The sequence below is a fragment of the Myotis brandtii genome, unplaced genomic scaffold, assembly GCF_000412655.1.
Source record: "Myotis brandtii unplaced genomic scaffold, ASM41265v1 scaffold33, whole genome shotgun sequence".
In the NCBI taxonomy this organism is placed as follows: domain Eukaryota; kingdom Metazoa; phylum Chordata; class Mammalia; order Chiroptera; family Vespertilionidae; genus Myotis; species Myotis brandtii.
In genome coordinates, this window is record NW_005362713.1 from 2,655,597 (window position 1) to 2,676,718 (window position 21,122).

The following is a 21,122-nucleotide window of genomic DNA, read 5'->3' on the forward strand; positions in this document are numbered from 1 at the left end:
TGCCCCACTCCCCCTCTCCACTGCCCCTGCCCCTGCACTGGCTCCAGGACAAGCCAGTTGCTGAACTGGTTTCTCTTCAGAAACCCCCCCTCCCCAACTCCCACAACTCATTCTTTATAACTGAGTGCTTTCTTCCCTTCAGTGACTCCAATGCTAGGACGGGCTAACATCACTGTCTTTCTTGGCTCGTTACAGGCTCCTGCCCCCCAACAATCCCATTCGCTACCACACACAGAGTGAAGCTTCAAAGGCACACTGAGCTGTGTCACACACTCACTCCAATTAGTGCTGCATTAGTTCCCTCTGCATGCAGGACAGAGACCAAATAATCTGGTCTGACCCTGCTCTGGGGACCTCTCTCGGGCCCTACAATCTCGCTCTCTACTCTGGCCACCATGGTCTCCTCCAAGGCCACCTCCTGCACGTGAGAACTGTTACCCAGGCGCGTCCTTCCGCTTCTACCCTCACCCTCCCTTACTTAGTTGACGCCTACTCATCCTTAAAGAAGGCTTCTCTAAGCTGATCTCCTAGACGTGGCCAGGCTCCCACTGTTCTTTCCACAGCATCGGAACTTGTAGCATTCACCACAATTGTACTGAGCACCTTGTTACACGTAGCCTTGCAGGTAGTAGGTGCTCCACATATTTTAAGTGAATGTCTTTTTCTTAAATGTTTGTTTTTCAGGGCTTAATCCCTTTCAAGGACAGAAAGTTAGTTTTCTTCTCGGGTTCTGTATCAGTGGCATCACTTCTGCTCAAGTCCTTCTGGTTCTCTCCGACTCGACATGGTCTTTTTCCTTGATTCCACGCGTCCTACCCCGTCTTGCCAAACTGATGTCTGCCAGGTGCCAATGCTGCCCCCCCAGCCCCTGTGCAGGAGGTTCTCCCTTTGCTAGTGCAGCCTGACACTGCCAGCAGCCCTCCCCCAGGGAAGAGTCAGCATCAAAGGCTCCCATCTGACCAGCAGGGAGAACAAAACCCCAAGGTTTCATAGTTTTGTCCTAGTCCATGTACCTTTTCCCTCTCTTACAACCTTTCTAAATATGCCTTCTCCTCAGACCATCTGAGCTCTACTCCAACTCCCCAAATCTCCTGCTGTCCAAATTCCACCCATTTACAAGTTCTAACCCAAATACCACTCCCAGGAAGCCTTGTTTCAGAAACCACAGCTCTCTATCCTTGCACCCACTATCTCCACACCTTATGTGCTTATGCCTCAATTTGCCTCAATAGGAAGGTGAGTCACCCAGTAGGTGATCCCTCTCAGAGGGCACCATCCCAGCATCCAGGATAGGGAGGCATATAAGGCAAAAAGCTCAATCCACGTTCCCTACATTTATGATTTAAGACTAGAGACCGAAGTAAAATCACATGCAAATCAAGGTATGATTAAAGGGGAGGAGAAAAGCCCGGTGATTTCTCCGTTTTCACATATAACACAACTTGTTCCTTCTTGTAGACAGCAAATGAAGCCCTGGGGCCTCTGGGTGGGTACTCACATAGTGCCCGATGGTGCTAGCATAGGTGTCCGCAATCCAGGACATCTCTCGCTCACCCGTGCTCATGTCTGGGGCAGGCACGTCAATGCCCGGACCTGGGGGCACAGGGAAAAGCATCGCACCAGTCTTGAAGATAAACTCATCTCAAACACAAAGGCCTTTGTAATTCTCTAACAAAGCTACCGTGGCTAGGGAACTTCAGATTTCACTTAGGAAATGAAGTCATGGTGATATTTACTAAACGTTTCACTACCAAATTTATACACACACAATGTTACATGGAAATTCCTTCCACTGGCATTTAGGTGCAGTATAAGCCACTCAATAGGCTTCTGTACGTGCTGGCATTGGCAATCAGTCCCGTCTTGGGATCTCAGTTCCTTAAACTGCAGCCAGATAACAACGCCATCGGCTCTGATGAAGAGGGCTGTTGTGGGCAGAGAGTACTTGTGTGTGAGAGAGCACGGTACCATACCTTACTCAGGTGTAAGATCTCCACTAATAAAAGGAGGAAAAAGGATATTGCTAAAGCAGTTACGTTAAGCCCACATTACTTTTACACATGATGGAATGCTGCTCTGACCTATTCAAAGCTTACTCGGTGTACATAAAGTTTTAGGCCTTGGCTTTCAATTCCTCAGATCACAGTAAACAAAAATAACAAGTTAGCTCAAAAGCAGCAATAGGTATCAATGACTATACACAGTGAAATTCAGATAAAAATGTGTTGCCCGGCTGGCATGGCTCAGTGGTTGAGCGTCGACCTATCAAGTAGGAGGTCATGGTTCAATTCCCAGTTAGGGCACATGCCCGGGTTTCGGGCTCGATCCCCAGTGGGGGATGTGCAGGAAGCAGCCAATCAATGATTATCTCTCATCATTGATGTTTCTCTCTCCCTCTCCCTTCCTCTCTGAAATCAAATAAAATACATTAAAAAAATGTGTTAAATGATGCTCACTCAAATATGTAAAGGCAGAAATATGTAGAAATACTTCTACCAAAGAAAGTGAGAATAAAAGGATGATCTATGCCCATGTAAATGACTTAGCACCATCACCAAAACAGACATGAAGAAAAATGCAGGTTTCATACACCATGTATATGTTCCTATGTACATATATCTCTCTATGTCTCTATGTATAATACCTATGCACAAACTCATATGCATACATGTGTATAGAGTTTGGAAACATATGCACAAACTTGCTCACTCTTTGGATTTCATTCTTTTTTACAGCTTTCTATATTGTTTCAACTGAATAATAAAAACTCATTGTCCCCAAGAAACCAGAAACACCAATCAGAAAGGATATATGCACCCCTATGTTCATAGCAGCACAATTTACAATAGCTAAGATTTGGAAACAGCCTAAGTGCCCATCAGCAGATGAGTGGATTAAAAGACTGTAGTACATCTATCTACACAATGAAATACTATGCTGCTGTAAAAAAGAAGGAACTTTTACCATTTGCAACAGCATGGATGGAACTGGAGAGCATTATGCTAAGCGAAATAAGCCAGTCGGAGAAAGATAAATATCACAGGATCTCACTCATAAACTCACTCATATGTGGGATATAATGAGCAACATAATTTGATGAACAAAAATAGATCCAGAGACAAATGGCAGGGGAGGTGGGGGGTTAGAAAGCAACCAAAGAACTTGTATGCATGCATATTAGCATAACCAATGGACACAGACACTGGGGCAGTGGGAAAAAGGAGACATATGTAAAACTTTAGACAATAAAAACAAAACAAAACAAAAAACTCATTGTCTTTATAAAAAGAAAAACACAACTTAAAAAATGGTTAAACTGCCTGGCCGGCGTGGCTCAGTGGTTGAGCGTCAACCTATGAACCAAGAGGTCACAGTTCGATTCCCGGTCAGAGCACATTCCCTGGTTGTGGGCTTGATCCCCAGAGTGGGGGGTGCAGGAGGCAGGCGATCAATGACTCTCTCTCATCGTTGATGTTTCTCTCTCTCTACCTCTCCCTTCCTCTCTGAAATCAATTAAAAACATATTTTTAAAAAATGGTTAAACTATTAAGTCTCTCCAAAATAAAGATCATTCTAAGAATTGTATTCAAGTTCTTTCTATAATATTTACTTTTAAACCAGCAATATAAGGTACATTTTAAGGTTCTACATTTCAGGGGCCAAGGTTCTAGACCAGGGGTGGGCAAACTTTTTGACTCGAGGGCCACAATGGGTTCTTAAACTGGACCGGAGGGCCGGAACAAAAGCATGGATGGAGTGTTTGTGTGAACTAATACAAATTCAAAGTAAACATCATTACATAAAAGGGTACGGTCTTTTTTTTTTTTTAGTTTTATTCATTTCAAACGGGCCGGATCCGGCCCGCGGGCCGTAGTTTGCCCACGGCTGTCCTAGACACTGCACTGTTTTGTACAAGTTAGGATGCAATGGATAAAAAACTGGTATAAGACAACTTTGAAATGACCACGGTTTACTTCTCTCACATTGCCCTCCTCCCCAACTCAATCTGGAACTTTATGCCCTGGTAGCTTTTTTAAGGCATCTTATAAATCTCATGAAATCTAACTGTCCAAACCTACCCTCACCCCACACGACTCTCATGCTTGGCAGGAGTAACGCTATATTCTAGCCTCATCCTCTGACAAAAGGGCACTAATGGGAACATTAGGTTACTGCAAGGGTATTTTTTTTACAAAGTAAAAGATTGTAAACTTAACAGTTTATAAAGAGGATATCTAAATTCATACAATTAACACCCTATTTCACAAATTAAAAAAATATAGAAGAGGAAAGAATACTTCTTGACTTATTCTATTAGCCACTACTATCCTGATATCAAAGACTTCACAAGAGCCCTAGTCGGTTTGGCTCAGTGGATAGAGCGCCGGCCTATGGACTGAAGGGTCCTGGGTTCGATTCTGGTCAAGGACACATACCTCAGTTGTACACTTGATCCCCAGCCCTGGTCGGGGCAAGTGCTCCGACAACCAATCTATGTGTCTCTTATACTGATTGGTGTTTCTCTCTGTTTCTCCTCCTCCCTTCCACTCTCTCTAAAAATATCTTTGGGTGAGGATTAACAACAATAATAAAAGACCTCACAAGAATCCTGCAGACTAATACTCCTTAGAATATCAAAAAGAATAAAAAACTTATGAATAAACTTTCAAAAGGTAGTTTAAGACTTGTACTCTGAAAACTATAAAATATCACTGAAAGAAATCAAAGACCTAAACAAGTGGAATATTCAGTGTTCATGGACTGGAAGACTTGATATGGTTTTGATAGCAACACTCCACTGTTTTCAGATTCAATGCTATCCCTCGCAACATCCCAGCTGACTTTTTTTTGCAGAAATTGTAAAGCTCATCCAATGTGAGAGGGCCAGGACTCAGACTCAGGTTAAAATTGCAACCTGAAACTGTGGAGAGGGAAGTCAGAAGAGAAATAACTTAAATTCCACAGGTTTTCCCAGCACTAGTTCTGTGTCCTGGAGGGAGAGAGAGAAATCCTGCTTCCATCTTATGCTATGAAGCTTGCTAGCCCAGAGGTTCGGGTTAGTTGCACTGTGGGTTAATAAGGAATGAGGCTTTTGCATAAAAGAAGTCAAATTGCTAGTACTTCAGCTTTCAGTGTTTCAAGGAATCACTTTTTAACCTTTGGAACTATAAGATACTTGTCAATATAGAGAAAATTAAGTTGAATACAACTTAATAAAGTATAATATAACTCAAGACTATTAAATACTTCTGAGATTTCAGAGAAGAGGAAATGACACAAAAAATTCTGAATACTATCAATTGGCTGAACATGACTTCAATTCACAAATCTCAGGATGAGTAGGCACTCCTGTGCAGGAGGCAGTCAGCTCACCAACTCGTGTAAGCCCACAGTGGTGTTCAAGAAGAGGAGGCATGCCAAGAATCCAAATGCCTTTGAAATACATTCACGATAGGTCAAATCTAGTCAAGTTCTAGTATGATCTACACTTATTTTTATTAGTTTATTTAAGTCATACCCTTTTCCCCCCCTCCGCCCTAAAAAAATAGGGCCAATTTCACAATAGGGATATCTTAAGTTCATAGGAATTTATGAACAGAGGGGGGAATATTGGGGAGAAAACCACAGGGACAGGAATAGAGAAAAAGTAGATCTTTCCTGTTAGTCTTCTTTAGTTTGACTATGTTGAAAAGGCAAACATTCTAGTAAGTAATTTGGTTTATTTTATTAAAACAAATGAAAACATTTCTAGAACAAGAAAAGAAATATATAGACTCAGTGCTTGCTAATTAAAGATTGAATATTCATATATCACAGAAAAGAATATTCATATTTCTCAAAAAGAACATATGACACAGGTAATTATTAGTATGATCTAAAACAGTGATGGCGAACCTATGACACGCATGTCAGAGGTGACTCGCGAACTCATTTTTTTGGTTGATTTTTCTTTGTTAAATGGCATTTAAATATATAAAATAAATATCAAAAATATAAATCTTTGTTTTACTATGGTTGCAAATATCAAAAAATTTCTATATGTGACACGGCACCAGAGTTAAGTTAGGGTTTTTCAAAATGCTGACACGCCGAGCTCAAAAGGTTCGCCATCACTGATCTAAAACATCAACCAAATGAGGATCAGTACCTTCAGAAATTTAGTCTGGCAAAAGCTCCCAGGAGCAAACAACAAGAATGTCAGGAGCCCTCAAAATCAGCCAGTGGCAGCAGGGAGCCACCACTGTGAGCCTCCTGTCTCGGCCTGGCCCACTGCTTTGAAGGCACAGGCATGCTTAAGCCTCCAATTTCAAAAGGCACCAGATTTTTCACTGCTATCAGGGTTACTACTGTAAAACTGCCTTTTACAGATGTGAAAATCTTTATAATACAGGTATTATTTAGTTCCTAAAAATATGGCCCCAAGTGTTTCTGAAAGTTACAATAGACTGTAAAATGCTGTTAGAGGACTAGAACCCTTCACTGTGTCCAAGGAGAAGAGGTGGAGTAGCCTCTCCTGGTGTCCAAACTGCACACTGGGAACTGGAATTTCCTACGAGAGACGTGTCATAAAGAGGCCTGGGTATCTCACCATATTCCTCACAGAACCCATCTCTCTCTCAAAGTAAAAAGCGAGCCCTATCCATGCACCGGTTCAAATTAAGACAATTACTTTTGAGATGGCCCCATTCTATGTGGAAACCTCCATGGCAACACATACCAATAAAGCCCTTCTTTGCCAGTTCCATGGTGAACCTCCTTGTGATCTTTTCCAACTCATTATCCTGTAAAGAGAAAAACCAAAAACAACGAAAAAGACTTTGATAGGAAAGCCACCTGTAGAAAAGCTAGTTGCATCATATTTTCTACTTATAGAACATTTTCATATAGCTTCTTGTTGTTTTTTTCAGAACAACTCATAAAGCAGGCATTTTAAAGATAAAGAAATGAGAGATCAAAAATTAGGTTATACAAACAACAGAAGTAGGGCTCAAATCCTAGCTCCTGTTCTCTTTATGAATATAAAATCATATGAGCACTCCCTATGGTCTATTTTTATTTAAAGGGCAAATTTTTAAAAGAATAAAATCACATATTTATTATGATTGTGTACAGATGTTAATTTGGTACTATAAAAAGCATAACAACAACTAGCTTAATTATCTTGGAACTGAGCATAAACAGTAAGATTTTTATCAGATTAGGTAAGATATTTGTCACTAGAATCTTGAGATCCTGATACACAAATCTCAGATCATAGTAATTTATAAATATAAATATAAGTGCCTAAGAATATGAAGGTATTAATTACCTTTTAACCAAGTATGAAAACTGACATTAAGCAGATGACCTTTTATATGGCAAACACTCAACGAGTTATTTACTTGCTTTTCCATTCCTTTTAAAAGGGACAGAGACCATTAACCTCACTGGTATTGGGGGCGGGGGGCATAGACACCTAGTAATTTCAAGTCCTTTGCCAATGCACCACATGCACAGATGTCATGGTGATACTTACGGAATAGTTCTTGGGGTTGATCTTAACACCAGCTTTGGCACCCCCAAATGGCACATCTGAAATAGAAGGCTGAAAGTTGTTATTCCAAAGAAAGGATAACAAACTTAAAAAGGAAGAAAGCACTATGCAACATTACAAAGATGTGCATGATTTAAGCTTTAATTTCAGAAAATTCAAGCAATAAACCCATATTGACCTCTTCTAAAATGTTGCACTTTAAAATTCTAGTGAACAGAAATTATAAACCCAGGCAAACTACAATGCATACTTAATCAGTGTGCTTGACTATTTCTGAAAGCAAATAGCATACTTATTTTCCTTCTGCTGTTATGCACCAGATTATATGGAAAGGGCCTTAAACAAAGGTCTATACTTAAAGAAAATCCAATTAGATGGTATAAAAAGTTCCCCATTTGAAAACAGGTTAAATCTAGCCCTGGCCGGTGTGGCTCTATTGGTTGAATGTCGCCCCATCTACTAAAAGGTTGCCAGTTTGATTCCGGTCAGGGCACATGCCCAGGTTATGGTGTGTATGGGAGGCAACTGATCAACGTTTATCTTTCTCTCTCTCTTTCCCTCTAAAATCAATTTTTAAAACATTAAAAAAGACTACATCTTGCCCTAACCGGTTTGGCTCAGTGGATAGAGCGTCGGCCTGCTGACTGAAATGTCCCAGGTTTGATTCCAGTCAAGGGCATGTACCTTGGTTGCGGGCACATCTCCAGTAGGGGGTGTGCAGGAGGCAGCTGATTGGATGTTTCTCTCTCATTGATGTTTCTAACTCTCTATCCCTCTCCCTTCCTCTCTGTAAAAAGTCAATAAAAATATATATAAAAAAAGACTAAATCTTAATTAAGACTAATTAAAAAATGATGTAAGCCTTAAACTGTGAAACAAAAAAAATCAGTTCTGATAAAATATATTTCTCCAACAGCTTAAAAGTAACCTCGTAGCCGAAACCGGTTTGGCTCAGTGGATAGAGCGTCGGCCTGCGGACTGAAAGGTCCCAGGTTCGGTTCCGGTCAAGGGCATGTACCTGGGTTGCGGGCACATCCCCAGTGGGAGATGTGCAGGAGGCAGCTGATCGATGTTTCTCTCTCATCGATGTTTCTAACTCTCTATCTCTCTCCTTTCCTCTCTGTAACAAATCAATAAAATATATTAAAAAAAAAAAAGTAACCTCGTAAATAAACATATTTCCCTAAAGAGCTCTCATTAGGGAACAACAAAAGAGATCACTTACCAACCACTGCGCACTTATATGTCATCAGAGAAGCCAAAGCTTTCACTTCATCTACACTCACATCAGTGCTGTAACGAATACCTGTAGTGTTTAAAAAAAGGGAGGGGAGTGAGAAAGAAAGGAATGCATTTAGAACATCCTAACAGGTTAAAAAAATAATGCTACATATAGAAAATGTCCCCCCTTTTTACATTTTACACCCTGGTTATTTCCAAGAAGCTAACGATGAAAAGTCAATATGAAAGGCCAGAGAGAAAGCTGAGAAGTCGACACCCAGAAACCACTCCAGGACGAGCACTGACGTGGGGTGTAAGCATTCTGATAAAAAGAAAAAGACTGGTGTTGAAGCCCCTTTTGCTCTCTGGCAGGAGTAGCTAAGAGCATCAAATAGAGTTCCTGGGGATTTAGAGAGGAATAAGAACCTGTCCTTCAGTGACTGACAATCCAGTAAGAAGTAATAGTAACTATGATTTCACAAGAAAGAAATTACCTTCAAATAAATGATTTTTACACTTTTAGGAATGCAACTAACTCAAAGTTTTATTTTATTTTACTTTTTGGTTTGGGTGATTTGGTAGTGGGGAGTTCAAGGAATTTGCTTTCTGACGACATAAAGATATGGGCAAATGGATAGTCAACAAGTACGACAGATCCAACTTCGATATCAGGAGGCTAAATAGAGGTTTTAGCTCCAAATGGGTATATTCAGAGAACCTTCCTCTCCTCACCCACTGCCAGCCTCTCTTAACCAAGAAATGAGAGAGCTGAGAAAGCCATTTCTCCTTCCTGGGGACAAGCAATTCTTTTCACTCTTTCTGCAAGGATGGGTGGGTGGCCAACCAGACAGGCAACTTTAAGTCTTAATGCCCCTGTATTTAGAAGCATAGGTGTTTGGTAGAGGGGACACAGAAGTTAGGTATGCCCACTACTTAGGTTTTAGGAGTCTTGATCAATCACCCTTCTAAGTTGTGTAGGGTTAAGCCATGTTGTGCACTCCATAGTCCATTGCTTCTTAACCCCAAGGAAGAAGGCCTGAGTGTTTGCGCATCATCAAGGGTATCTGGATGAAGCTGGGTACAACTTCCACTGAGAGGCACAGGAAATGGGGGACCCAAGGACATCTCAAAGAATTCTGGAGAAAAAGAATTCCAGATAGAAATATCTAATATCTAATATCTAATGAACTGGCAGTTTAAGGAAACTTCCCTTGTCATTTTTAAAAGCTAGTTTCTTATGTCTCAGAAAACATCTATTTATACATAAATTATGTTTTAAGATAATTTTATCTATTGTGTATGTGATCATAAACAGCAAATTCTGAAGCTGAACATGTGTCTGTGGCTTATTAGAAAAATAAAATGATTACATTTAGAGAGGTGACCTCTTAGAATCTTACATAGAATGGGTTCTCAGAACATCTGTGGAATAAACTTGGTATTAAGATGCTAAGACTGCCCTGACTGGTTTGGCTCAGTGGATAGAGTGTCAGCCTGCGGACTGAAGGGTCCCGGGTTCGATTCCGGTCAAGGGCATGTGCCTTGGTTGCGGGCAACATCCCCGGTGTGGGGTGTGCAGGAGGCAGCTGATCGATGTTTCTAACTCTCTATTCCTCTCCCTTCCTCTCTGTAAAAAAAATCAATAAAATATATTTAAAAAAAAAAAAAGATGCTAAGACTGAGAAATAACAGGTGTATTATTATTTTTTAGCAAATAGCCAATGTCTGCATAGCCTGCTTCCTTCCCCATTTCTCAGGTCCCTGTTACAAACTTTTCATTCCAAGAAGCCCTCCCTGACCATCCTATTTAAAATAGCACCTCTTCCACACCCCCACTTTCTAGCCCCTTCTATCTTACTTTATGTTTTACCACTGACTTTGTTATCTACTTGTTGACCTCCTGGCTTGCCCATGAAGACTGCTTTATTTACTGCTTTAATTCCTGATGTTTCATACAGGAAATGGCATGTATTAGACACTCAAACACATGTTGAATAATATATGAATATTTGACACTTAAAACTTAAGGTGGAAAGAGAAAAGCCAGGGCCACTAAATTCTGATATACATGTAAGTTCTACATAATTCACCCGAAGTGCAAAGACTAAAAAGTATTGAAAAGCTAAAGTACTAGCACCTAAAATATACTACAGACAAAAACAATAACATTTATAATATTAAGACCAAGTATTTGCATTGAGGCCTGTGCAGGTTCCAACCTGTCCATGGTTTGGAGTTGTTATCTGCCTCATAAAGCAAAGTAGAGGGTTTAGCTTCTGGGAAGACCAAGTTGTCTTCTCCAAGCCTCTACATAGAAAAACAAAACAAAGCCGAAACCGGTTTGGCTCAGTGGATAGAGTGTCGGCCTGCGGACTGAAGGGTCCCAGGTTCGATTCCGGTCAAGGGCATGTACCTGGGTTGCGGGCACATCCCCAGTGGGAGATGTGCAGGAGGCGCCTGATTGATGTTTCTCTCTCATCGATGTTTCTAACTCTCTATCTCTCTCCCTTCCTCTCTGTAAAAAAAAAGTCAATAAAATATATTTAAAAAAAAAAAAAGAAAGAAAAGAAAAACCAAACAAAACAACCCAAGTATTGTGTCTTTAAATGAAATGAGGAAATGGCGTTAGGCCAGGGGCCTGGCTTGGATGCAGTGTCCAGCACTTCCTAAGCAGGGCCCCAGCGGGCCGGGCTGGGAGCACCTGCTCACCTGGGGAGGTGCGAGCACTGCTCCTCAGCCTCGTGTCAGGATTGCACAGGACAATGCGTGTGAGGCTTAGTAAACCTTGATTTCCTTTTTTCTCAAGATAAATTCATGGGGATAGTAAAATAGTTTACTATTAGTTAGTATTCCTCCTATTCTACATAAAGCACGTTTTTCATTACCTTTAGAGCCCATGGAAGTAGTCACTAAGTCATTTTAATTTTGCTTGCTGTCTTAACACATTGCGGACCAGTAGTTTTATTGCTAGCTTTACTCAGTGGCCAGATAAGTTTCCATTGAACGAGTACAAAAAACGTTTTAAAATTAAATACCTATTGCATTTTGAAGTTATTTATTACATGTTCTTACAAGCTAATGTCTTTTTAAAGTATGATACTTTGTAAAACACTGTGTAATATGCAGTGAGAATTCTCATGATCCATCTGCAATGTGTTAAGTGGGGGAAAATGTTACTTTCCCTTACTCAGTGTTTATAATTAATATATTCACAAGGAAACAAAATGTCTTGAAATACTAATACTCATAAGTCAGATAGCAATCCTAATACAATAGGCATCCCTTGTGTTCTGAGTTATGTCTCCTCACTTTTACGAAAGACCTACACCAGTACCTGTTTAGGTTAACAGAAAGAAATCCAAAGAAATTTTCACTTTTACGAAAAACTAAAAAATGTTCAGCATGTTTTGTAATGAGCTGTGACAGGGGCAGCACACACCCAGAGCAGTGAGTGGCACTGCTTTTAATATGTTAGTGTTATTTAGGTTTTATGTGTTATTTGGTCTGTCTGTTATTTTTTGGGTCTGGGAGTGCTCAAAATTTTCCCCATATAAATTAATGGGGAAATTAATGGTAATTGCTTCTTCGATTTACACCATTTCAGCTTATAAAAGGTTTCATAGGAACACTACTTTTTGATAGCTTTTGGAGAGCAGGTGAAACTTGTCTTATAGACATAAATGTTAATTAGAAACTAGACCGCTCCTTCTACAAAAGGGTATAAATAAAATGTCTAATTCATTGCAAAAGTCCTGGAATGATGAGTCAGAACTGTGCATGTATAACAAAAAACATGTTTCCAATAGTTAGAACACAGGAACTCTGGTTTGTAAAGTGAAATTTTCTTCCCTAGCCACACCCATTTAGAGATTTCAATGGCAAGACTTGGAAGAAGTAGCTGCATCAGTTACCTCCCCCCACAGCCTTTTCTGCAGGAGCTGTCAGGAAAGAGGAAGCGTGCTGGGCCGACATGGGTGGACTCAGAGGCGAATGCAGGGGGCACTGCCTGGGCTAAAGAAGAAACAGGTTTTCAACTAATCTGTGGCATATAAATGTTTTTATTTCTGGAACTTGGAAGATATGCTAGTAAAAGTTACTTAAACTGTTAATCTGAAAAACACAAAGTCTCAAAGTACCTTAAATAAAATACTCTGTAGCAATACTTGAGACAAAACAAACTCCAGTAATAAAGGAGTTACATGCAGAGAAGCTAGTTGCTCTTCCTCCTCTGGGATTGGAAACCAAAGACAATTACTAAAAATATATTGTCACCTGAAAATTCTTAACTATATTTTGCTGGACACTAAGAATGTGACTGCAAAAAAGATACACTCCACTGAGATTGTAAATTCAATGGATTAGTAGAACTGGACTACTAAAGGGCAAAATGATATGACACATACTTCAAAGTTCTGCAAGAAAGGGAAAACCTAGCATTTTTGGATGCCTAATACCTCAATACTCAATTTGAAGACAAAGCTGTTCAATATGCACATACATACAAGAGAGCCAGAAAACCTTAAAATATTTCAAACCAAAATAAACCAAGGAGGTCATATTTGCAGTCTGAATATTCTCACTTTTTATAAAACCAAGCCTTTCCTCCTGTTGGGGTAGGAAGTGTGGCAGAGAAGGCTAAAGGTGAGCAGGACCACCCTAGCTTGGGTCTGTGGACTGAAGGGTCTTGGGTTCTGGTCAAGGATTTGTAGGCTCCATCCCCATCCCAGTGGGGGCACATGTTGGAGGCAGCCAATCCAATCGATGTCTCTCTCTCCCTTCCTTCCACTCTCTAAAAATCAACGGGGAAAAAATGTCCTGGGGTAAGGATTAACAACAAAAAATTGAGCAGGGCCAAACAAAGATCATATGGGACACAGGGACATAAATGAGAAAGGAGAAAATTCTTATTCTAGAAATGGAAAGTAAATTCTGTGTTTTGGCATCCTAGTCTTACTAGTACAGCACTGTTTGTCAGCCTCTGTTGACACCAGCATTAGGAATGTGTGGGAAGAAATCAGCTGAGTCTTGAACAGGGCTGGCATTTTCAATGAGAAGCTGGCTAAACTAGAAAGCAAATGGGGTGATTACGCAGGTGTGGACCACAGGACTTCTATCATTAGAAATGGGTCTAAAACCAAGGACAACTTTCTGATGGATAGCAGAGTAATCTGTGCTTTCAATTCAAAGAAACTAAAGAAAAACCACCCATGGCAATGCTTATTATTTATCAAGCTTGGTAAAGTTGGAGGATGGGCTGGTGATAGAATTAAGTACCTACTTTGCAATGGGAACTTTGAAATCATCCCTTTCATTCAAGAGAAATTAGCTGTTTTGAGCTAACTGGTATGCAGGTGTCTCAGAAGAACATTAATGAAATGCATGCCAGTTAGCTCAAAATAGTCAATTTCTACACACAGCACAAAGCATTTCTGCCTTTTAACTTACTTACCAAAGATATTTCTTACTAACCTCAAGAGCCTAACCATTGGTGTGCACTAAGTTTTTCTAGGACAATTAAAAATCAAGAGCAAAAACTAGCTGAAGTTGCTATGGTGATGAAGAAAACACCAGCTTGAAAGAGTCAGTGAAAACCACAACTTGAATTGGCCCCAGTGTTTTTCCTTTTGCTAGTTGACACAAAACCAGAAACATACAAAAAAAGCTCCTAGCGACCAAATCACCATTGTTTCTTATGCTGAATCATTAAACAGATTCATGAAAATTCAAAAGGTTTTTTAAATTATGTGAACCTGTATCTTTTAACAGGGTTTGATTTATTCACCAGAAATCCAATTTCCAACTGTATTCTCACTTTTCAGAATTTTTTCACTTAATACTAACATAATTTCCTAACTCACAGAAAAAGGTGAAGTCTCCCCTGATTACCACTTAGGGGTGACCATTCTTAGCAACTTAAGTGTATATGTATCCTTCCAAATCATTTCCCTGTATTTATGTACATACATATCTATAGAATATATAGCTTTGTCTTGTGCTTAAATATTTAACTTATGGTCCAATGAATGAAATAAAGAACATGCACTTTAACAGGGGGAATCTTGTTAATTTTTAATAGATTCCTTATTCTGATAATTCTAACAGTAAACTTAGAGTCACACCTTCATACCAAACAGGTCTTGGAAATGATGCTAGTCAAATTGATGAAGTTCGAAAACATTTAGCAAAAGATAACAGTAACTTGCTCTAAAAGAGTTCCAAGGGGTAAAAGCTCGAAATTTTGATATCCAGTTTCAAATAAATTATTCACAAGTCTAGCTGATATTTGAGATAGATCTTAAGAGAGAAACGAATTATAGGTGGGCGGGAGACAAGATATGGTCAGGCACCACAGGCAGAGACAGTACTTTGCAAGGGTAAGATTGAGGAAGTATAGCCTGTATTTCCAATGTTCCTAAGGATCACTTTAAACCAGATTTCCTTATTTTCAAACCCCATTCCTCTCTCCTTACATAAACATTTTTTTGTCCCTGATCCCACCATTTTTCCTACTGGTGCCTCAGGCTAGAAATTTGAGTTATCTTTGACTCTTCCCTTCAACCCATACATACTTCCTGGTGGGTAATACCACCTTCCTTAAAAATGGCTTATCTGTCCTTTACTTTCATCTCCCCTGACCTTACCTATCACATCACATCATTCCCAGTTCCACTGCTGCTGGCTTTCTGTGCCCTCCTAGGTTCAGCATTACCCGTCCAGCAAACCTCCAAGGAAAACTTTCTGCTCCCACACTGACACAAATGGCATGGGGTTTCCACACCAGCAATTCTCCACTTCTCTATACTAGTAATTTAGTTCACTTTTGACACTGACGACCCAGTTGGTGCATACTCCACAAGTGAAGGGCTCACTCCCAAAAGACCTCCCACCCCCTCATTTCAGTTACAGTACTGAGTGTTCAGGGTTCCCACACTTTTGCCCAACGTGGCTACAAACTGGAGGTTCCCACAACCCCCTCCTCAGGTTTGATAATTTGCTATAATGGCTCACAGAACTCAGGGAAACACTTTACTTACATTTACTGATTTGTTAAAAGGGTCCTGAGTACAGGAGCTTCTGTCCCTGAGAAGTTGGAATATGCCATCCACCTGGCACATGAATGCCTACTGGGAAGCTCTCCCAACCCAGCAGTTTAGGTATTTTTATGGAGGCTCCATCACAGAAGCATAACGAATTATTAACTCAGCCTCCAGCTCCTCTCCCCCACCGGAAGGTGGAAGGTGGGGCTGAGAGCCCCAGGATTTTAACCCCAGGGTCACCTTTCTGGTGACTAGCACCATCTTGAAGCCAACCAGAAGCCCACCAAGAGTTGCCTCATTAGATTAAAAGATGTACCCATAACCCATAAAATTACAGGGTCTTAGGAGCTCTGTGTCAGAAAATGAAGTTAAAGACCAACCATTAGCACAAATGATGCTTCTAGCACCCCTATCCCTCAGGGATCCCAAGGATATTAAGAGCTCTGTCAGGAAGGGGGCTAGGATAATACAAGAGATAAAAATAAATAAATAAACATTTGTTATGTCACAAAAACTTACTTCTCACGATTTACAGTCTGTCCCCATGACCCCACCCCACAGTCGCACCTCAGACCTGGGCTGAAGCCACCCTCTACTTCTCTCATAAGTGATCTCCCCCCACTCAATCTCTATACAGCCTTCCCTACTTCCAGACCAAGACTGCTTCTCTTCGTTATCTTCCTTAAATTATTACAGCAGCGCATTGTTTGGTGTATTTTCAGTTTGTCATTTCTTGATGGTTTCTGGAAAAGGAAAATGCTGAAAAAAATGTACTGAGCTTAAAGCAGGGGTGGGCAAACTTTTTGACTCGAGGGCCACAATGGGTTCTTAAACTGGACCGGAGGGCCGGAACAAAAGCATGGATGGAGTGTTTGTGTGAACTAATATAGATTCAAAGTAAACATCATTACATAAAAGGGTACGGTCTTTTTTTTTTTTAGTTTTATTCATTTCAAACGGCCGGATCCGGCCCGCGGGCCGTAGTTTGCCCACGGCTGGCTTAAAGCAAAGAGAATGATATAGTGCAGAAGAGATTTTGGTTTCTGCTCTATTTTTGGGAAATGAAAAAACATTTCAAAAAACAAAACAAAGCAATCAATGTGTGTGTTTTTAAGTCTCTTATAGTTCCCCAGCAGAGGATGGTACCTGACACAGAGAAGACAATTAACAGACGCGCAACAGATACATTAACTGTCAGAAATCCCCATGAACTAATGGTCTTTAAATATTAAGTTTAAAACTGTTGCCTACAAGGAAAGAAAACCCCACCTAATGGAAAATTGATTTATTTGGAATACAGTCTATAGTTTGTAAATCCAACATGGGTACTGTTACCCTTGATTATTCCTCTGCTGTTTCTCTCTTGGTAAGAGATTAAAAAAATAGTTCATGTAAATGCTATGGCCCAATATGTACAATATGCTTTTTGAAAGGCCTATGCTGACATATATTTTGTGACAATGATAAATGGCAGAAGGGGTCACATTACTGACAATCTTTGTAATTGTCATTTGGGTCATGTTCATATTTTCCTCTAGCCAAGAAGTAATTCAGAAAATTAGGTCTCACAGTCTGACTCCAAGAATAATCAAGAGAAATAATACCAATTCTTGATAAACAAAGATTTTTCTTAGTTTTTAAGGAAGAGCCACTCAGAAGAAAGCTATTTAAAAATTATTTCATTGAAAATTCTTAATACATGTAATAATTGAGAAATGCATTGTTCTGGCTACACATGAAACTGTTAAACACCAAAGCTCTTCAAACCTCTTTTAATGGAAAACCTCTCTTTAAAATGTTATTTCAGCCCTAACCGGTTTGGCTCAGTGTATAGAGCGTCAGCCTGCGGACTCAAGGGTCCCGGGTTCGATTCCGGTCAAGGGCATGTACCTTGGTTGTGGGCACATCCCCAGTGGGGGGTGTGCAGGAGGCAGCTGATCGATGTTTCTAACTCTCTATCCCTCTCCCTTCCTCTCTGTAAAAAACAAAACAATGAAATATATTTAAAAAATAAAATAAAATGTTATTTCAGCCCAGCTGGTGTGGCTCAGTGGTTGAGGGTCAACCTAAGAACCAGGAGGTCACAGTTTGATTCTTGGTTAGGGCACATGCCCCAGTTGTGGGCTCTATCCCCAGTGTGGGGCAGGCAGGAGGCAGCTGATGAATGATTCTCTCTCATCATTGATGTTTCTATCTCTCTCTTCCTCTCCCTTCATCTCTGAAATCAATTAAAAATATATATAAAAAACATAAGAGTGCTAAACCCACTTTCTTCCCACTGTAAGCCGGAAAGTTCATGTTCAATTGCTATTTCTTGAACTTACATTTCAACACTACCCATTTGGAGTTTAATACACAGTGGTGCTTGTCCTCCGATTTTTGATGCCCCAATTCCTGCAAAGTGTACTTTGCATCTAATGAGTGAGCAGTATTTGTCTTCCTGCATATGGGTTTTTTACTGAAAAGCAAACTAGCTAGATGGTTTCACACAAACTATGGGAAGACTGAATAACAATCTGATATAGGTCTCCATCATTATCTTAGCTCTCCCTTAGTAGATTTGGCATGCGGAGGGGTTGGGGGTGAGTTTAGAGGCATTTGGCTCCCTTTCCCCTCATTCCCGCTGCCCCCCCCTTAAAATAAAAGGCCTTTATAATAGCAACACAGTTCATATTTAACTAAAAAGTATTAAAAATAACAACAGCAGCAATATAAAACCTCAGGGCTATGGTGTAGAAGACCTACAAATTACCTGTCTAACTGAACTTCCAGATTGGATTAATCCTAAATTTAATTTACCTACAAAGACTACATTTTATCTTATGGCAGCAGATGGAGACACTCTCATACTTTCTTCTTCAAAATACTACCATTCACCACACAATTATATCCCAGAGGCTGAGGGGGACAACCAAACCTTAGCTGCTTCCACCCCTGCAGCCTGTTGCCCAAAGACAAGAACAAAGACCATCTACCTCCTACAGTTTCCTTTTTGCATTTTGGCTCTTAAAAAACAAGTCAAGCCCTAGCTGGTTTGGCTCAGTAGATAGAGCATCGGCCTGTGGACTGAAGGGTCCTGGGTTTGATTCTGGTCAAGGACACATGCCTGGGTTGCAGGTTCAATCCCCAGTAGGGGGCATGCAGGAGGCAGCCAATCAATGATTCTCTCCCATCATTGATGTTTCTATCTCTCCCTTCCTCTCTGAAATCAATAAAAATATATTTTTTAAAAAGAGGGAAAAACTTAGTGAAGTTTATAGGGATTATGCAAAGCATCTTTTAAAATCTCAATACCTAATATATTCTGTATTTCTAAGACCATAGTGGAACCAAAGAGGTCAACAACTTTCTTTTAAGTAAAAAAGCTTTAAATGTTTAATTGGAGGAAAAAACCCCACTGAAAGTAAGTTCCTCTTAGAATATACGTTCTCTGCAATCAGACAAGGGTGATAAATGGGTACAAGATCCTCGAGTGCCATGAAAGCAAAGCATAAAAGTCTGCAAATTTTTCTTACCCATCCATTTATTATACTGTTCATTATCTTAAGCATACTAAAAAAATTTTAAGAGTTTTCATAGCAAAACCAATCCTCCCCAAACCTATTCTCTCCATACTTTAAAATTCTGAAAGAGAATAAACCTATCACTACAGAGGTCAATTTTCTTTTATATTATCTCGCAATGCTTGCTACTGTTTATTAGTTAAAATTCAACTTCTCAATGTTTATATGTTGGGAGTTAATAGAGCTTTCAGTGGCATGCCTTCTTGTAAATGGGATAATGGGAGAGAAAACCGTATCTTACACTCGCATAAGCAAGCGCTACAATAACAGCGCTCAGGATGGCTGATGCAATTTGTTGCTAGGTTCAATATTATGGTATTAAAACTGCTGTGGCAACAAGAAGAAGAGGACCAATGAACTATGGTAAACTTTAGTTGCTTTAGTGAGTTTGTGGAGTTGTGATTTATAAAGATAGGAGAGGGCTTGGCTATTAGAACTTCCTGGACTGAATCAGATCCTGCAGAAAAAACAGCTAGTTCATTTGTATGTTTTTTAAGCAACTGGAAAATACTGACAAAATAGTAATATGAACTTCATTTTAAAGAATCACTGCAGTTTATTATCTGCTAACTCTGCTTCTTCCTCCAACATTCTTGCTTGCTGTTCTTGAGAGTCTGAACTTGTATTCTTGGTTTAGAGAATAAGGGAGTGGTAGGAAGAAGACAGGCAATGTAAGGAGATTGACAGTATGTACATTTTATATACTTTTGGAGCTGGAAAGGGAATCTAGAGGTCAAAGTGGTTCAACATTGATTTTAGAACAGGAAACCTAAAGGATACTAAAGTGTTACAGATTAAGTCATAAAAGTGGGTGGGGTCCATGCAAATTTAGCCAGCAAGTAAAAGTAAATCATTAAACAGTTTAAAACAACCTTTGCTCCCCAGCTGAGAATGCCAGCAGTGGTCAATTTTTTTCTGGTAGAGAGATTTCTAAAAATTATCCTTAGAAGTCAGCTGGTAAAATAGAACCCTGTGTCAGGTTTACAGAGACAAAGGGCACAGCCCTACAGCTCTCTGCAAACTCCAGCAAGACTCTTTACCTTCCTATCTGAGGTTACTTTTAAGCACCTTTAAAAATGTATAGTGAAACTTATTAGAGGAAATATGGGGAAAAAAACCCACACTTTTTTTTTCTCAAAGAAAGCAATATGACTGCATAAGCTAAATCCACATTCAAAAATTTAAAGTATGTATAGGATAACTTGGTGGTTACCAAATTGTAACCGACTCAGCTCCTTTCTTCACCTACTTATCTTTTCCCCAAGCTCAAATCCGGTGCTAGCCAGGACCAGTACACACCCCCCGGGCTATTTCATTCCATTGGCTGGCGGGCCACCCAGCGGTCTACACCCTTTAGATTTACTGTCAGGACGCCCGGTGTTTGTCAGAGATGTTACACTGCTCATGTATTACTATTCTGTACAAAACAAAAACTGTCAGGATAGAAAAATAATTGAAAAGATCAACGTGTAATTAACAAGTTCATTTGGTTAATAAAACTGTCTAGATTTCAAACCTAGAGGCAGCTTATTTTTACGTTACTGTATCCTGTCTCAGTGCAAAAAAGAGGGAAAAATCATAAAGTTATTTCATAACCTGCATTCGGGTGAGTCACAGAAGCCCACAAAAACTCGCAGAGGCACAGCCAGATGGCCCGGCGTTCCCTTTTCTAGACGCGCACTTCGCCGGGACCCGCCCTGTGTGCCCCAAAGCAGCAGCGCCCGGCGCTCCTCTGCACGCCGCTTCCCCAGGCAGCGCTCCCCTGAG

General features: G+C 40.2%; 1 protein-coding gene across 1 annotated transcript in view; it reads right to left on the reverse strand.

The window, feature by feature from the left end:
- Positions 1–21,122, reverse strand: part of GLUD1 (glutamate dehydrogenase 1) — a gene marked incomplete at its 5' end in the record, with an annotated part of 37,193 nt that overhangs the window by 15,737 nt on the left and 334 nt on the right. The window contains 5 exons of the mRNA XM_005871133.2: positions 1,499–1,593; positions 6,719–6,782; positions 7,517–7,572; positions 8,760–8,840; positions 11,419–11,433. Of these exons, the coding sequence (XP_005871195.2) occupies positions 1,499–1,593; positions 6,719–6,782; positions 7,517–7,572; positions 8,760–8,840; positions 11,419–11,433 (311 nt within the window). The remainder of the gene's footprint in view (positions 1–1,498; positions 1,594–6,718; positions 6,783–7,516; positions 7,573–8,759; positions 8,841–11,418; positions 11,434–21,122) is intronic.